Genomic DNA, 19021 nt, shown 5'->3' with positions numbered 1-19021 from the left:
CTTGCAACAACTTCAAGTAACTTGGTATTGGCATACATGGAGTTTTATGAAAAGCATGAACAAGCTGTTAAGTATTTTCCTAATAATGAGAAAATACAGAAGTTAAAAGAAGATGCTTTAGGTATATGTGATGAGCAACTATTGAGTTCACAGGCTGTGCCAAAAAATTAGAATCCTTCTTTCAACCAAGATGAGGAGTATTGGCAAGATCCAGCTGTGATTGAAGCTTGGGGATAGATTTTCCAAGATTTCAGAAAATGAGAAGAATGTTGAATCCTCAATCTTTTCTAGGGTTGATTGTCCAACCGTAACAGACGTCGTTGATGTTTCAAAGATAGTTGCTGAAAGTGTTCATATGGCAAATACTCTTGTTATAGATGAAGGTCCTGCTGTTGTAGTTGAAACTGAAAAGGCTGGAGGAGGTTCAAGTATGTGAGCTGATTTGAGATCTTCAACTAAAAAAGGATGTGGAACTCCTTCTTTCAGTTTAGGATTAGATCCTCAACATAGTGATGATCTGGAGAACTCCCCAAGCAATGTACCAACTATACAACCTTCAGTTGCTCCTGTGACTGGAGATGTTGGTCCTTCTTTTGCAGCTCGTTCTGATGTTCCTGTTCCAAAGGTTTTTGTTCCAAAGAAACACAAACCTCAGCCATCAATGCTTCTTAGATCACCTTTTAAGTCTCGCGTTACCCAAATTTACTCTCAATATCACAAGTTCAGAAAAGCGTCTTGGAAGCAGTGTTTGATGATGATAAAAATCGTTTGTAAGTATTTTTTTATCTATAGAATTTGTTATCTTGTACATTAACTCCCATTTGTTTTTGTCATACTAACTTTCTTAATTCTTTTTATGCAGTGAACAAGTAAATTTATCAAAATTTAATGGAGAGGATGATCTTGAAATTATGAGATTTTATCTTGTGAAGCTTTATACTCAATATAAAGTTGATTCAGACGTCATTAATGCTTGGTGTAGCATTTTGAATTATAATGAGCAATTTAGAGACTCAAATTCTCCTGCTCGTTTCTTTTTTTACCTTAATGCTTCTATAAGTTCAAAGTCTTTCATTTATTTTGTTTTATTGAATTATTTTACAGTATTTTTGATGTAATTAATTTTATTTTATTTTCTTAAACATGTAGGATTGTCTTTTTCACAATGAGACAGATTCTGTTGCCTGTCGGAATAAGATGTTTTATGATGTTGCTGAGAAGCTGTACAACAAATCAGTTGTACCAAAGAAGGATATTCAGCTTTTTTTCTTCCCAGATTATGAAGAAGATCATTACTATTTGGTATGTTTTAACACTACCACACAGTATGGTAATATCGAGCTTTTTTATTATAGTGAAGATGCTGGAGATCATGGACAGTTTTTACAACATTTGGTATGGCTTAAAAGTTAATCTCTATTCACATTATGTTTGTTTCTTTTAGCTGAATGATTAGATTTTATTATGTTTGCTTATTTGATGTTTTTATTTTCAGTGAAGTGCATTTTCAAACTTTATACAATGTGAAGGAAATCTACAGAGTTCTGTTTTGGCAAGTGATATCAAGCAGATGGAAATTTCTGTGATTAATTCTTCATGGAAGTCTTTGGATATCAATCATTTGCACTGTGGAGTTGCAGCGATGAGACTCACGGAAACATACATGGGTTGTGCAAAGTGGGATTCTAGTTTGAAGAAAAATAATGTAAGTCTTTCAAATTAGTCTCATTAATAATAACATGTTTTGGTCTATTTGCTTATTTAATGGTTATTTATCTGTCAATTGAGCAAATAATTCTTGCTCACTTGTCAAATGAGCAAGCAATTATTTGCTCATTTTGCAGAAAAGGACAGCTGCCATTTTCTCCCTGCCCTGATGCTTGCTGCTTACTGATTGGATTGCTGCAATACTACTTTGCCTCTTTGTCCTCTCTTACCCCTCCTAGTGTAGGTGATCCAACCCCCCTCTTACTTAGCTGCTACATTCGTTACACATATTATTTGTTTTGCAGGTGATAATCTTGGATAAACTTCGTGTAAAGTACATCCTGGGAATAATTACAAGTGAAATGAACACTATTCAATCTGATTTTTCTTCTTTATTTTCCCCTTTTGATTGAAATTACAATCTTGGATAAACTTCGAGTCCCTTCCTTTTGATTGAAGCTTTTTCTTCATTGCTTTCCCCTTCCTTGTTATTTAAATCTTTTTCAACAGTAGCCTTTCTTTTCTCTTTGTATCCTTCCTTATTGCATAAGATATATTGTGATTTTAATTCTTTGCTTCTTCTTTGTCTTTTAGTTGTAGACTTCCTTGCGTTGAATCCAGTAGCAAATGCGTAATATTTATAAAATTCAAGGCCCTCTTCAAGATTATTAAACTTCATCCCTATAGCTAGTTTCAACTCATTGGGGCATAATGGAAGTCATTCTTTTGTTCCTCCAGGAGTGAGCAAAGGTGTTATTTTAGGAGAAACTGCTATTGTAGGAGTAGTTGGCACATTTGTGATGGCACTAGAATGACTCTCAAGTTGTTCGTTGTTGCTCATCATTTCTATGATTAAACATAATAGAAATAACAAGTCATGAACAAGTGAAGAACAATTCAACAAAACAGTAACAAGTGAATAACACAATAATATAGAAAACATAATTGTAATTGATCTGCTGCAATTCTGCACCCCCTTAAACACACTTACACACACACACACACACACACTCTCAATAATTAGAACTGAAATCAGATTCTTAAATAAGAATGTACATGGGCAGAAGCAAACACACACACTTACACATACTCATACACTCACTCACTCTCTCTCTCTCTCTCTCTCTCTCTCTCTCACACACACACACACAATAATTTCAGAATCTAAAATTAGAACTGAAATTAGTTTCTGAAATCAGAACTGCAAGCAGAAAAAGGAGGGGGCAGGGGGGATAGGTTTGTGCAGGGAAGTGGAAGAAGGGAGTGGGGTTGGTGTACATGAAACAGACTAAGAAGGGGGTGGGGCTTGTGCGCAGGCAAGCAACCAAGGAACTCATAATATGTTTGCTCATTTTGAATATATTTGTTCATTTTAATTATTTTTGCTCATAATCTATTTGCACATTTTTTCAGAACAGCTGTGTTTATTCCTTAACTAACAATCTTTACAGAATTGGTAGCTTTGACTTTGCCTGAATCATTATAACTGTTGATTATTGTAAGATTGAGTTATTCATGCTCCTATATTTGGAAAAGAAAAATGCATTGTTGTGCATATTGTGTTTATAGAGTACTTATAGATCCTTGAATTATCTGTGAATCTCATTAATATTTGCTCATTTTAATTCTATTTTGCTCAAGAACAAGTTCAGAAAACAGTAAGAAATGTTCTATTATACATATTTATGTTTGCTCATTTTAATTCATTTGCTCATTTGAAATTTGATTGAAAATAAGAACATAATAATAGCATTCAATTGAAAATAAGAACCTACTAACAACATAATAAGAGCATTCAATTGGAAATTTCAGAACATTTCTTACTTTTTGATCATAAGTTTAATCTGACATCATTACAATCACTATCAAGTTTAATCTGATATTATTAAAATCTCTATCAAATTAATCAAACCTAAATAATTGATTCAATTCAACAAAATTCAAAGAAGTAAATTCAATCAAAACAATAATTGATGCAATTAAACATGCAATTCAATGATTAATGCAATTCGAAAATTAACATGTAATTCGATAATTTAATGAAAATTATAAATTAACATGTAATTCAATAATAGATGCAATTCCAAAATATTCAGAGCTGTAAAATCAAAAAATTTTGAACATTAAGATTAACATGCAATTTAAAATTAAAAGTACGAACAAACCTCAATGATTGATGAAATTATCGACCATTGAAATTGTTTACTGTTTAACAAGAATAGGAGAGAGAAATTGTCGACCGATGATAAGTTCTAATTAGTTGCCATTGTTGAGCTTTGATGTGCAGAAAGAATAGAGAGATTACTTGTGAGAAAGAAGAGCATAATTAATGAATAGCATAATTGATAGTTTTCGAGCTTTGATTTGCAGACAGAATAGAGGAGAGAGATAAAGCAGAGATTGAAGGTAACGAAATTTCAATATGCCGTAATTGTTAATTAGGCAAGCTTTGGGTTATAATCTATCTAGCGGCTGAGATTTGTCCTCACATAAGGTGTGAGTTCTCACATAAAGGGTGGTTCTCACCGGATCCCGACCCTATATACACACACACACACACACACACACACACACACACACATACACACACACACACTTTAAAAGCTTAAGACCAGAGAATACCTCATCATCTTTGAATGTAACACCCACAAATTTGGTTTTTTCTGAGGAGGAATAAGAACTCGAGATTTTTCAATTACTTGGACCTTAATTTTGTAGTTCCTTGAGTTAGGCCTAAGATCTTTTAAGAAAGCCTGATTACACGATGAACCTTTTTCTGGCTTCGTGTCGTTTTCCTAGAGCACGAAAGGATAAATAAGTTCAGTATTGAATGAAGCTAATTATTGTCATGTAACTGATTCAGGATTCTTTTTCTATATACAAAAAATAACAAGCTTATCTTTTTGGAATCCTCAGAAATTTAATATATACATAAAAGGAAATAAGGATGGTGTAGGCTGAACCTGTTACTAAGTATATATTCTGACCATCTCATGATTTGTACAACAGTAGAACCTATCCTTATATTCTCAAGGCCAATTTTTTTATTGGAAATTACACTGAATTAGGCTAATAATCACAGGTATGTAGTTGATGAGGTTAATTTTGCAAGACCTCAACATAACATACTTTAAAATTACTTAGTCTTGCCTTGAAAGATAGTGTACTATTTTTGCTTGATTATCATATAAGAAAACAAACCAAAAGCTTTTTTGACCTAGAAATTTAATGCAAGTATGCATTATATGTACGATGCATGGTACGTATAAGTTGTATAGAATGTTCTTTTCATTAATGGCAGATAACAGAAGAGTTGGTGTAGAATGTTTTTTTTTTTTTTCATTAATGGCAGCTAACAAAACAAGTTTACATAGAATGCAATATTTTCTTGTTACATAATTTTCTTTATTGCTTTTAAGAGGGAATAATTTGTTTTCTATCAATGGTAACTATAATGAATTCAAAACAAGAATAATGGACTAAAAACAAGTAACTTTTAATTTTTTTGCAGGAAAGAATGTATTTACCTTAGCAAGAGCAGCAGCAGTCAGATGACACTTTCTGTAAAAGTGTTTAATGTGAGTGTTAGAAATGGTAGCTCATGATCACAAGGCTATTTATAAGCTGAAGCAAGGTGTCCAATTATACTTATTAAACACTATAGAGACAAGAGTGTAACAATTCTTTTGACAAATGAGGTCACTTTCTGCACACACTTGTGTTTATAAACTGCTTAAATATTATTATTGCAAAAGAAAAGATTTTTTCCTTGACTGTAATAAGATGTAGTCTTAGAAGCTACAGTGGAAGCATTTAATGCAAAGCAAAAAAGTAGTTGTATTCTCAAGCTTCCACGTTTTAAGGAGGGATGGATTTTACAATTTTAAGCTCACTTGTTAATTTATTGCCTATATTTAATTATCTAGATTATGTAGCTGATTTGTAATTAATTGGCTTTATTTATAATATAAATGAATTGATATTAATTCTAAATATTTTGTATTTTTATATAGCTGATTGTTTATTTTTTATTTATTTATTTATTTTTTAAACGAAAAGTAAACTTTTAGAATTACCATAGTTTATCATTGTTGATTTAGTGTATTACAGAACAATAAGACTAACAAAATAGATGGCAAAATAAATTATTCTGTTGATAAGATTTTATCAAAATAGATAGCAAAACTCCAGATAAGATTAGAAGAATTTTCGGACAACTTAAAGAACACAAATAGAATTTAAAAAGAGATTGAGCTAGCAATAACATAAATAAAGATTAGTTACGAGGGAGTAGAGAAAGGGATGTGATCGTGCTTAGCTTTGTAGCCATTATAGGACCCATTATGAAGGTGTACAATTTGTGGTTTATAGGACCGATTATCTAGTATAAAATTCGTGGTTTATAAGACCCATTGTATAGGTGAAACACTCCAAATTTGACGCTTGACAGACAAAGATAAAAGACACATAATTTCTCCGCAATTAGATTCAATTGACATCCGATTATTGCATTTTCAGATTAAAAGTTTTACCACCCACATCCATATTATGTAACATTATCTGAGATAATTGCCAATTATATATTATAATAAATTAATCCATTTTCTCATCTTCAATGGGAAATAGGGCTATAGTTCTTCTAATGTTAGACAAAAGGCTGAAAAATTTCAGTTTCTAATTTCATTAACTAATATGTCACAATATTAAGTTAAATAAGCTCATGATCAAATAATTGTGACGTTACTTATGTGGTATGATTTAGCAAAAAATCTTTTATTTTTGGAAAATTTGTATAATACAACTATATAATAATATTCCAAATCTTATATATTATCTTTACATAAAAATGTATGTCTTTTTGTTTTGTGTTCTTAATTCTTCCATACACATTTACCTAAAATATTATTCTAACTATATTTTAATTATAGAAAAAGTGAGCCACTGATTCAGGTACAAGATACTATCATTACCGCCTGGACATCATTTAGCCGGAGTATTATTGAAATTCTGCCCTAAAAGTAATAATAAAATTGGTTCATATAATTGATATTAAAGAAATTACTTTTAAACATCACTTTAATTTATTTTTTTTTTCAAATACCTCTAATATTTTGTTTCTTAGACTAATGGAGTATTACATGACTATATAATAACTGTTGTGTTCGACAACTATATCATATGTCAAATTCTAGGAAAATGAGAAATTTCAATCAAATTTTTTGTTATTACTTAATTAAATAAATTTATATCTTAGTAAATACAAAAGGAATTATTGTCTTTTGCTGAACCATGTGATTGAGATGATAAATTTATTACATTCGACATTATAATTAAGATGCATAGCAGAAGACACATCAGACATAGTGACAAGTGACATCTTCTTGTGTATTCTTTTTTTCGATAAATAACTATCATTAACAAATAAACTTTTAAGGCAATAAACAAACAATGATTATACTACAATTATTGGATAGTTTCATACACATTTTTATATAATAATAAAGAGCGACGATATCATGTATAGCGAGCATCAACTTATAAACAGAAAATGTACTATTAATAGGTTAGTGTTACCTAATTGTTGATTATGATTACCTTTAATGATCCGAGTAGTATTTATTTCCTTTGAAATTATTTTATTGGATATAAAGGTGATATATTATTTGTAATTTATATATTGACATGTATGTTGTGCTAATAGTTTAATAGTTTTACTGTAGATTTTATTCTTTTGTTTGATTTATATTTTCATGTTTATTAAAAAGGCATTTATAAATAAGTTTTTAGTCATATAGTCACTAGATTGTATAGTTTTATTGGAAATAATATGCATCATTAATGTAATATAATGTATACTACATTTAAATATTTTCAACACAACTAATCAACAATAAATTTTAGTTTTAATAATTTTTGCATTATTATTTTATTTTTCTATATGCATTGCATTTTTTTTTTTATTCCACATGAGTTGCCTTATTTTTATATTATAGCACAATTTATTGTGGGAAAATGATTATTACTACCGTGCATCACACGGGCACTAATCTAGTTATAAATACTATAAATTATCAATAAGTTTATTGAAGTGCACAAAAATTTAAGTTAAGTAATCTAAATATATTCTAAAGCGATTTTAGTTACAGTTGGAGCAACTATTGTATAGCCTATAAGTTTTGCATCTCGTTCAAATTATTAGCATAGAGATCAGAGTTTAAAAGGAACACGGACCAATAAAAATTTAATTAATTTATTAAAAGTAAAGGACATGATCTTGATATAATTTAGTTTTATTTAATGGTTTACAATGGGTTGTTCCTTTTTTAATTAATATAATTCATAGTGTGTAAATTTTTTTTAAAGTTAATTCCAATGTTTAACTTATATTGAAATAATTAATCTATTAGATATTATAATGTATCAAGTAGTCTTAGATAGTTAAAATTCAAAATTGTAACTTTGGATTTTAATATATGTCTTTTAAATGTTTGACATTCATGGTACTTATAATGTGATTATCTTTTATGTGAATGTGTAAGATTAGAAAAATAGGGTAAGATTGTGTAGTACAAGTAGTTAATGCAAAGTGAGTAGATTACTTCTACAATGTTAGAATTTCCCTACTTTAAGGATACTTCTTTGTCTATATTATTTATGCATGGCTATTGTAATAGATTTGTACTTATAACATTCTATATAATTAAATGGCATATAAATACATATCAAATTACTTTAATCTAGTTGGACGTGCTTGTATTAGTGTAAGAGTTCTAATCAATTGTTTTCCTCCCCACAAGTGTATTGCATACTTTACCACCTATTAGATTGATACATATTAATTGTCAATGCACGTATTTATTTTAAAGCAAGTTACTTTTAAAAATAAGATTATTTTTTGAAAAGATATATGTGATTTCACCAAAATATCAATAAGTTTTAATACCGTGTTTCTGCAAGTTGAAAATACAATGTTTGTGATTTATAAATGTGAAGAATACAAATTATTTTTAACCTAATTAATCCTATAAAAATAAACCATACGTAATCTTTGTATATTTTAATTTTTAATTTAATTTTGCATGTAATTGTCGTGACTATTGCACAACCTATAATTTAAACATATAGGTGCATGATATCTTTTGCTTTGCCTTGCTACGGTACTCGTAGAATTTGAAGAGTTGTCTTCCAATTACACTTATATAAAATCTAGCTTCCTTGCAATTCTTCACATTTCTCCATGTTCATCATTAGCTACAAACCCTAGGTTTTTCAACTTGTACTTTCTTCTCTCTTCTTCTAAACACTATTAAATGGCAGAAGCATCCTCTTCTAATAGCAAAGAAATTTGCACAGGTAACCGAAAACTAAGGGAGACAGTCAAATTTGGCGTCCATTTAATTAAATTAGTTTTTTACTTGCATCGAACAAGGCATGGGTATCAAAAAATTTCATAGAATTGCAAAGATATTAGTGTTTCAGGGGTTTTTGATGTGTCCTGCGGGAGAGTTACAATCCCTAGTATGTGCAACCGACGCCTGTACCTGCAATACCACGAAGACTCCGGTTGATGGGAGCTCCGCCTCCGACGATCAAGTCAGTAACGTACAAGAGGTAATAAGTGCGGAAATAGTAATTACTCCTCGCTGATACAGGAGGATTCTGCAATTAATATTGCTCGAGATTTGTGTTTGTATTTATGGATGTTTGTGAATGCCCAATAAATGAGGTCTGACCCACTATTTATAGTGGGGAGACCAGTACCCCATCTATGGTTCAAAGGACACGTGTCAACAGGGGATTGGCGCCCTGTTGACCTATGGCTGGCTGCCACGTGTCGCAAGGCCATTTGGCCACGTGTCTAGGGTAATTTTTACCCTAAACATTTAGGAAGAAGTGCAAGAAACCGTGGATGATAAGACAGGAAAGAAGAAATTGTTGGCAGAGTGTGAATGGTATTTGCTATATCTTGAGCAAGTGCGGGATGGAATGCAGGAAATGTTGGATGAACTTTTGAGTAAGAAGGCTAAGCTTGATGAAATACTGAGAGAGGAAGAGTTAAAGGAGAAGATGGCAGAAAGAGAGAGACAAAGGAATAAAGAAGAAAGAAAGAGAAAGCAGAGGGCAAAGGAAAAGGCAATTTTAGAGGAAAGGAAGGAAAAAGCTAGGAGAATTAAGCAATGGTATGAACCCAACTCTCTAATTCAATTCTCCGAAGAATCAAACTACGATTCTGACAATGATAAGCATTCTATTGATCATTTGGAGAGAATTTACGATGTATATATATAGGGTTAATTATGCCTGATCTTAATTTTGTACATGATGGAAGGTTTGTTTTGAATATGTATGCATTTTAATCCATCTTTAGAATATATAATAACTTCTCTTTTATCTAAAATACAACTTTTGTAATTTGTGAAATACATGTATTCTATATATGTAATCACAGTACCTTTAGTACTGTTTAAAACTCTTATTTATGTTGATTTATAAATACAATGAAATTCTAATCAACAACTAATTGAAATTAATTTGCGTTTTTTCATTTACACATTGATATTTTAATAGCATATTGTGTGCGATTTTTTGCTGCATATACGTTTCTAGCAATTAGTATGTTATCATTGGATATAATACTATAATGAAACTAAATAACCGAAACAATACTCTTCCGTTTTTTTTTTTTTTTTTTTTTTTTTTTGCATTGGAAAGGTTTTTAGAAAGGGTTCATATCAGTTCTTGTATCAAAAGCTGATTGCTATTAATATATTACAGAGGACATATTATGTTACAAATAGATTACTCCATAATAAGGTATCATCAAACTGACTATTATTTTAAAGCAGCAGTTGGGTGCGCTCTTGTTATATAAAGTGGCTGTTTATTTTGTATGGAACCCAAATGCCCTATGCCGCGAATTGATGCTGCCTATTAAGCATACATTCAATATATAATTTCCTGTATGATGATGCCTTGATATTCAACAACTTTGTTCAAACCCATATTGATAGTATTTGTCTCTAAGAAAGATATAGATGTAAAGAACATAATTATCTGTAAATAGTACAATTTAATACTTATATTAAACTAAGTAAGCAAATATCACAGTTCAGGCTATTAAAAGTAGTATTCATAAATAAATGCTTACCAAGATAGACAAGGTATATTCAATAGAGACTTTCTTCACTTTGTATCAGCAATTAAAGTTCTCCAAAATAACAAAACTATTTTATACCTTGATATTTGCACAACTTTCTAAACCTGCAAAGAAAATGTATATAGTTATTTAGTTTCATAATCCTAATACTAACCAACATGGTAAAATAGGTGTCCAAGAGGAATTGAGTGTAGAATATGCCTGTATGCAGGTTGACCCTAAATAATGCCCGCCTTTACGAGAATGCTGAATGCTACGACATTTTTTACTGTCGTTGCTGAAACCTGATCTGTCATTGGCTTAGATAAAACTTTAATTTGAGCCGATGTCTGAGCCCTAGATAGACCAACATAAAGCTGCCCATGTAAGAAACAAGGACTGTTTAGATAGAGTCCAACTTGTGACAGAGTCTGTCCTTAAGCCTTGTTGATGGTCATAGCAAAACTAAGTTTAATAGGAAACTGTCTTCTTTGAAACTTGAATGCATAATTAAGTGTACTGTTTCATATGGACGTAGATCTATTTGTGGAACGAAAACATGCTCTCCTGCATGATGGCCAGTTATTATGGCACACTCAATTATATTAGGATAAAAATGCTTACATAGCATACGAGTACCATTACAGAGACCTGATGCAGAAGCAAGGTTCCTAAGTAAAATGACAGGACAATTTTCCTTTAGCACTAATTCTTACCACTAGGAGAAAGGGTATTTAAGAACTCCGTTGGATAAATACTTCTTGTATCATCAAGAAATAAATCATAGCTTTTATAACAAACATATTCTCCAGGGAATTGATCAATTAGGCTACAGTTTATGTCATCTACAACAGTGTTAAGAGGATTCAAGATTGCTCTGTCAACAAACATGCTTTCATTGCAGTTTGCCATTTTTACTTCTGGGAAAACAAAACCAATATGACCATTGATAGCATCTTTAGATTCATCAAATGGCATCATTACATGCTGTGGCAACTGGATATGTGCAATTTCTGTATTCTGCATCTGACCGTTCCCCATGGCAAGTAAAAAATCAACAAATTGGTAATCTGTCCTTACTCCCATATTGTCAGTGAGTCTGAATCTGTGAAATTGGTTCCAAAGAGTTGAAGACACTAAACTTGCTTCGATGGCTTCACTCTGTGATTTCCTAGGCACAATAGGAAGTACTTGCCTAAAATCTCCTCCAAAAACAATAACTTTCCCACCAAAAGGTATAGACGGCGAACACAGATCACGCAAAAGGACATCTACAGCTTCAATGTTTTCTTTCTTTGCCATTGAAGCTACATCCCAAATTATTAAAGATGTTTCTTTCAGTAAAGCAGCTAAGCTACTCTACTTTGGAACACAACAAGAGGCTGAAACTACATGATCGATTGGAATCTTAAACCGTGAATGCGTTGTTGTGCCAGTGACTATGTTGGATGCTGCTATGCCTGATGTAGCAGTAGGCAGGACAAATTTACCCATTGCCCTGGTAGCTGCATACAGTGCACAATATAAGTAAGTCTTGCCTGTACCCCCAGGCCCATCAACAAAAAAACCACCTGGTTGTTCTGTTGTAATCGTTCCATGTTAGAGTTAAAAGCATCTAGCTGTTTAGAATTGAGCCTGAAGCATGCTTCCTTATATATATCAGGTATAGGTGCATCTAGGGCATCAACAATATCTCGAGTCCTTATGATTGCATCATCTGTCTCACACATTAGACCATCAAGCCCAAATTCAAGCAAACTCTTTCCTATTTCTACTAAATACTGCTCAATAGAACGAATTGTTAAATATTGAACTTTACCAGGTTGGTTTATAGAATCACTTGCGAAATCTTGCGAAATCTTCAGAAAGATGAGGATAAAATTTATTCCAGAGAGCAAGTGGATTGCAAAGATTACATAAAATGAGTATAGTAGCAAATAGACGTCTTAAAGCCTTAGGCATATGAGTCACAGAAGCCTCTGACATACATTTGTCCACAACATCATCTTCAGCTATAAGGCCAAGTTTGAGAGCAGCTTCTTGGTAAGTTTCATGAATGTTACCATCAACAGTCCTAAGATCTTCAAAAGACTTAGGCCCACGAACATTTTTAAGCAAAAGGTGCAGATAATAGGGTTCACCTTCAGACGGTGCTACAAATGTCATCCTACCAATGGCTATTTATTTTACTCCCCACTTAGTCCATGTCTTCACAGATGCTGTCCAAACATAATGCTCTGAGTATTCTGGATACAAATATTGCGTTCTATTTGGATCTGCATTATTCATTGCAAAAGATTCTGTTAGAGAAGTTTTGTGCCTCTTGCTATCATTTACAATAGAGCCTAGACTCTCATCTCCCCTGAATTACATAGTCTGCAGATTAAGAAGATGGATTTGGAGAGGCAACACTGGCGGTTGCATTTCATATAAACCAAAACTAAAATGACGCCAGGCAGCTTCACAAGGAGAAACCCACCGTCCAGATTGGAATTTCTCTATTTCATCCCCGGGTTTTGAATTCTCTGTAGAAGAAACATTGAAAGAAATATGATCATGCCCCTTGTACACATATTTGTAAAGATATTTTACAGCTCGGAATGTAGAACACACTTCAACATTCACGTGGCAATCAAAGAGAGCTAACAAATGAGGATTATATGGAATGACCCATCTATTATCCATAGGATTCTTCCGAATCATTACTGTTTCTCCAGTATCGCGCCTTTTATACATAGGATATCTATCCTCATGGCTAGTTGTCTTAGTTACAAATGGTTTTGGATATCCATACTTACACACACCAATACGACCCATATGTTTCATACATGGACCATGCATCATGTGGGATAATACAACTTCTCTTAAGTGAGGATTTTTTGTTGAAGGTATCTCCGTAGTTACAAAGTTATCAAAAGCAGCTGCATCTTTAATTTTATACCCATGAGCCAATATTAATAAAATATGAGCGTGAGGAAGCCCACGTTTTTGGAACTCAACAACATATATTAGTGCAGCAACTTCCCCAAAAGTTTTCTCCTCCATGATTTGCTTCTTAAGTGCAATTAGTTTTGCATGGAAAATCCTTGCAACTAAATCAGGCCTATTCTTAGCAAGCTCTCCAGGAGCAAGTTCTTGTTTGATTTCCGACCAGTTAGGATTACATGTAATAGTTATGAACAGACTGGTTTTCCAAACCGCTGTACCAAAGTTATTGCATTTAAGTACCTACTTCGTAATTCTCTTGGACCACCCAAAAAAGAAGGAGGCAGTATGACATAATGACCAACATTTGCATAGTTGTTTTCTCCACTCTCAAAACAATCAATAACTCCTTACACGAATGGCAGCCTGATTTCTACGGAAAAAATCAAGTCTCGTGTTTTCTAGCTTAACATACATGTCAACTATATACTGCTGAAACAATTGAGAAGCTCGTAGCAAATAGTTTCCTTGCCTTATTTGCAACGTAAATGCATAATATTCTTTACAGGAAATCTTCTTTACTCTTTTCCTTTTGCCATTAGTTGCATCTGTATTATATACACAAAATAGGAAGCTTAACAATCTCAACAGGTAACCTTAATAACTAATAATTCCATGAATGAGATTTACAGAAAAGTAAAGTGCAAGTGCTAAACATGAAATATTAATGGCTTGTTTATCTTACTAAATAAGATACATAACAGCTACAAGTTTAAGTTTTCCAATTATCCCCAAATAATAAATCTACAGCACACTTAATATTACTCGAGATCTTATTCATATAGCTAATAACCATAGTAAAAGAAAAATCCTATAAGACATAGATGCAGACATTCATTCACCATACACAAGTTTTCACAGTATCCATTATTCCAACACAAAGTTATTCCTAATGGAATGCTCATTACTTGGTTGTACACAATATATATACTTCATACAGTAATAGGAACAATAAACCATTGATTAGGTAAAAGCATCAAAGCAAGAAAGAAAAAGTTAGGACTCGCTTGCTTCTTCTTCAGCCAGTAAATCTTCCACACTATCAATTGTCTCTAGCGGACAAACTTCTTGTTGCAAGTGTATCTCACTATCAGCTGTATCTATTTTCTCTAGACCCTCGTGCCATCCACAGTCTCCATGTGGATATAAAAGAGGGTATTGAAGTGGATCGTAGCACCCATAGTAGTGCATAATTCTATGAGCCCTATTTGTTCTACCATAAGAAATTATATGAGGACTACTATATTGGCTAGACGATGTTTCTTCTAACCATATTACAGCCACCTCATTTGCAGTTGGCGCATTGTAGACTCTCTGGTCAAGAACTGGATTCCTGTTCAAATGAATTTCAGTGCTTTCCACAACAGAAATTTCTCTTAGTGAACGAAAAAACTGAGCATATGGATTGCACTCCATTATTTGCATAAGAAGCTGAACTATTTCTTGTTGCACCTCTGGAAAAGTAGATGTACGATTCATGATTTTGTGCTCTGCATCATAAAAATACATATGTAGATACTTAGGGTGCTCATCATTAGGTAATAAGTCAGGAAGATAATGATATATCTGACCGTGCAACTTGAACACATATATTCCTTTTTTAGTATTAGCTTCAATGGTTCCCCCCAATGAAGTAAATGCAAAAAAGATTATTATACATGAGAGAGTATGTTCTGAAATGAACACTTGCTGCATCTTGAGAAGTAAAAAGTCGAATCAACTGTGGTGGCCATGGATTCTCAGCCAATTGCACACCACCATTCCGACAACAAAAGAAAAGTGGTTCATAAGCAAACTAATTTTTTGCATAGCACTTGGAACATAATGTAGGAGCAGGCAACTGAAGAGGCTCCGTAGGCACTTCTCTATCACATATTAAAGCAACCGCTTCAACTGATACATAAGTAAAATATATTAACAACAATATTTCCAATAAATAGAGCTAACCATTATTATTAAAGAAAGGTAAGATATGTGTGAATACCTTCAGGTTTTTTCTTTGTTCCTTCGCCATTTGTTTGAGAATGTTTTGCAGTCCTAACAATGTCAGCAATACCATTGTTAAGCTCACTCAAGCTAATTTCAGCCTTTAAAGCTCTTAAACGCTTAGTATTATATTGTGTAGAGCTTGATCCGACAGAAGAAACATCAGCATCAATCAAGGTCTGATTAAGTTTTGATTTACGTGTTGCTGCTTGCTTTTGTTTCTTATTTGTTGGTGACAAACTTGGAAGGCATTGCACCACAGTGACAGATAACTTTGCAATAGGAGATTGAGTGTCTTTGGATTTATGCTTAACTAATTTGCGTGGCTTAGTCAATGATTCTGCATGAAGCAATTTGGGGGAAAAAACAAAAACTATAAGGAATGATCTCCCCATGTGTGGAATATAAGCTGCAAGAACTTATAAGAGCACAACATGTAATGAAATATAGACATTAATACACATGAAAGCTAACTTTAAGCTTACTTTAAATCTTTCTTTACAAACTGGAGAACTAACACATACATATAAATACATAGAATGCAATATAGCACGCTAGTTTTAAAAAGCAGGAGTAAAGGAATGAACCCATATTTTAGGCTTGACATGTACAGCAGCTTCGAATACATTCCTTTCTTGCAATATAATATGTAGTATTTGATTAAACCTTGAAAAGGCCCAAAACCCAAATAATTATACATAGACATACAATCAAGATTCAAAGAAAACCATATACATTCTGCAAATTTAAACTACAATGTAAGAGTTCCTTAATATAGCAAAACATAAGTGCAAAATTTAAAGAGAAGCCTTTTAAGTCATCAAAATAAAGAAACATCTTCATTGATTAAGTGAAAAAACATACGCCACTTCAGTCACAACGGCATTGGAAATGGCTACGGTCAAGTATTACATGGAAATATTCAGAGCGTAAACCCTAAGTACAAATTTACCACTTATATACATGCTACCATAATTACATACTACACCAGAGAATAGCCCCTTTCTGGTTGGTAAATTCAAAAGATCAAAACAAATACCCCGTTGCACTTAATACTATTTTTGCAGAAGTCTTCAAAGATGAGTTGAAGTAGGTGACATCTTCATACAAAAAGCTGACCGAAACACATGAGACAAAAGTCATCCAAAACTAAAGATCAAAATAAAACTCCATGACCAATTAGAACTTGCTAACAAAGCTAAATTTATACTGCATCCCTAAAAGGTGGCTAAATGTGTAGGAAATATGTCATCCTACTCGGCCTTCTTGCGCTAGAACACAGTTTCCAGCTCCTCCGTATGACCTTTCCAGATCCAGCAGCAGAAGTGGAAGAAGCTCCAAATGATAACCTTGCAATGCGTTTTTTTGGAGGGCATGGAACAACAATCTGAGGAGGAATGCTTGCTTCTTTACCATTAGAAGTAACACATTGTTCTTTAGTGACAGGAGATAACACTTCACCCTGATCTACAACTTGTTGTTTGCACACCTCCTCAGTTAATGCCTTCTCTTTCTCAAGCATAGAGAGCGCACACTTTATAGGATGGCGACCAGAGTTTGCATCAGCTATAGAGAAATTGTAATTGTAAAATATCAAATAAATCACCTTCTTGGATACACTCTGCTCTGCAACATCAGGTTCAGGGCGTATGTCACCAAATATGCATTCAGGTAGATCTTCACTTGGGGAGAAAGTTACCATAGTCTAAGCAAAATACTGCTGGTCACTAAATTCAATAGTCACAATTGAGGTTATGGCAGCGTGCCAACAAGATCTATAAGTATGTTTTATAATCAATGGCAATAGTATGCATAGGCAAGTGAGATCCAAGATCAAGGCCACACTCATTACCAGCTGCAGTTCCATGTCCAATTGTCAGTCGTAGCTGGCGCCTTTTCATTCTGAATAAAGTAGCACATCTCTTGAATGTTCGGATTCAATTAGCAGTAAAGTCATCAACAGCTACATCATACAAATCTATGAGGCCATGAATTGCTTTTTCTGAAGCCTTTTCAGATGATTTTTTCAGACTACCTGCTTCTCCACCATTAAAAACACAGGTCTGACGACCATTCTTCATCTTGATTTTAACAAAAACCTTGTTTGAAGGAAAATCATCAATTACATAAACTATTTTTTAAAGCCCTACACAGTCAGTAATCTATTCCAGTAACGGTTGAAAAGGAATCCCAATTTTTGGAGTCATTGTCGCCATAACCTGTGTAAGGCAATAAGCCAAATTTAATTTCAGTCCCCTTGCTGAGTACAGCAGCAAAGCTCTACCTACCTCTACTTCCTCAATGTTTAAAGACACGAACACCATCTTACAAAGATTTTAAAACCTCCCAATGACATTGCTGATATAGATTTTGAAACCTCCCAATGATGCTGCTGAGACCATATACCCTATCAATATGACATACTCAATTCACCCTAACAACATACTCCCACACTAATAAATCAATCCTAGTTTGTTACAAAACAAAGATAACAAATAATCTATAACCAACACATGCAACAAAGATATTCAGCATACTATGACCATCATACCATAGTAATTAATTCTAAGGTAAAAGCATACCAGCAAATTCAGCACACGTTCGGTTAGCCTGCTTGTACTCAACTATATCCGATCACAAAGCTACATGCACAAGGGAAAACAAGGATTAGAACCTAGGAAAATGATCAAGTCAAGCAAAGTAAGTGCTGATCACTACAGCAAAGAATAAATACACACATATACTAATCAAGTTTAGCAAAATAAATAGTGATCTCTACAACAACTAACAAATACACAGGTATATAAGATCCAGCCTATAATAACCAGTAATTATACCCTTCTCTCCTACAAGGACATAAATAATAGGTTTTTATATAGGACCCTCGTAGACATAACTTAATGTCAAGCGAAAACCAGATATAAAAAACAAAACGATACATTAACACAAACAGAACGATAAATTAACAACATTAATCTGGCCCTGCAGCTATACCAATTAGTCCTCCTAAGAATGATGACATACACACCAATGTTTATATCGTTAATATATATGTATAACCACACCAATTTAACCTCCTTCCTCCGCCCCCGCCCCTCTTCTTACTTTATTCTTCCCAGAAATTACAAGGAAAAATAATACATTTTAACATAGAAGATATTTGGTGTGGTGAAAGATACACACCTTAACACACAAAATCCTAACTTT

At 33.0% G+C, this 19021-nt stretch overlaps 2 protein-coding genes across 2 annotated transcripts; both read right to left on the bottom strand.

The window, feature by feature from the left end:
* Positions 1-10962: 10962 nt before the first annotated feature.
* On the bottom strand, positions 10963-12145 carry LOC110739323. The gene is made up of 4 exons (XM_021919791.1): positions 11602-12145; positions 11364-11494; positions 11149-11220; positions 10963-10968 (listed from the first exon to the last, which is right to left on the bottom strand). Exons 1-4 carry the CDS (start codon positions 12143-12145, stop codon positions 10963-10965), a joined length of 753 nt encoding a protein of 250 aa, XP_021775483.1.
* Positions 12146-13024: 879 nt separating this feature from the next.
* LOC110739322 lies at positions 13025-15523 on the bottom strand. The gene is made up of 4 exons (XM_021919790.1): positions 14836-15523; positions 14176-14376; positions 13323-14043; positions 13025-13205 (listed from the first exon to the last, which is right to left on the bottom strand). The coding sequence occupies exons 1-4, from the start codon at positions 15521-15523 to the stop codon at positions 13025-13027; spliced, it is 1791 nt and encodes a 596-aa protein (XP_021775482.1).
* Positions 15524-19021: the final 3498 nt, after the last annotated feature.

This window comes from Chenopodium quinoa, unplaced genomic scaffold (assembly GCF_001683475.1).
Source record: "Chenopodium quinoa cultivar QQ74 unplaced genomic scaffold, ASM168347v1, whole genome shotgun sequence".
Taxonomy (NCBI): Eukaryota; Viridiplantae; Streptophyta; class Magnoliopsida; order Caryophyllales; family Amaranthaceae; genus Chenopodium; species Chenopodium quinoa.
This window is presented reverse-complemented; position numbering and strand designations above follow the sequence as displayed.

Coding starts and splice junctions, on each gene's coding strand:
- LOC110739323 (XM_021919791.1), bottom strand. CDS start 12,145: ATGGCAAAGAAAGAAAACATTGAAGCTGTAGATGTCCTTTTGCGTGAT. Junction 11,495..11,601: donor ATTTCTTGATGATACAAGAA/GTATTTATCCAA, acceptor CTTCTGCATCAG/GTCTCTGTAATGGTACTCGT. Junction 11,221..11,363: donor ATCTACGTCCATATGAAACA/GTACACTTAATT, acceptor TTACATGGGCAG/CTTTATGTTGGTCTATCTAG.
- LOC110739322 (XM_021919790.1), bottom strand. CDS start 15,523: ATGCAGCAAGTGTTCATTTCAGAACATACTCTCTCATGTATAATAATC. Junction 14,044..14,175: donor GGCTGCCATTCGTGTAAGGA/GTTATTGATTGT, acceptor ACTTTGGTACAG/CGGTTTGGAAAACCAGTCTG. Junction 13,206..13,322: donor GAGAAATTCCAATCTGGACG/GTGGGTTTCTCC, acceptor TATGTAATTCAG/GGGAGATGAGAGTCTAGGCT.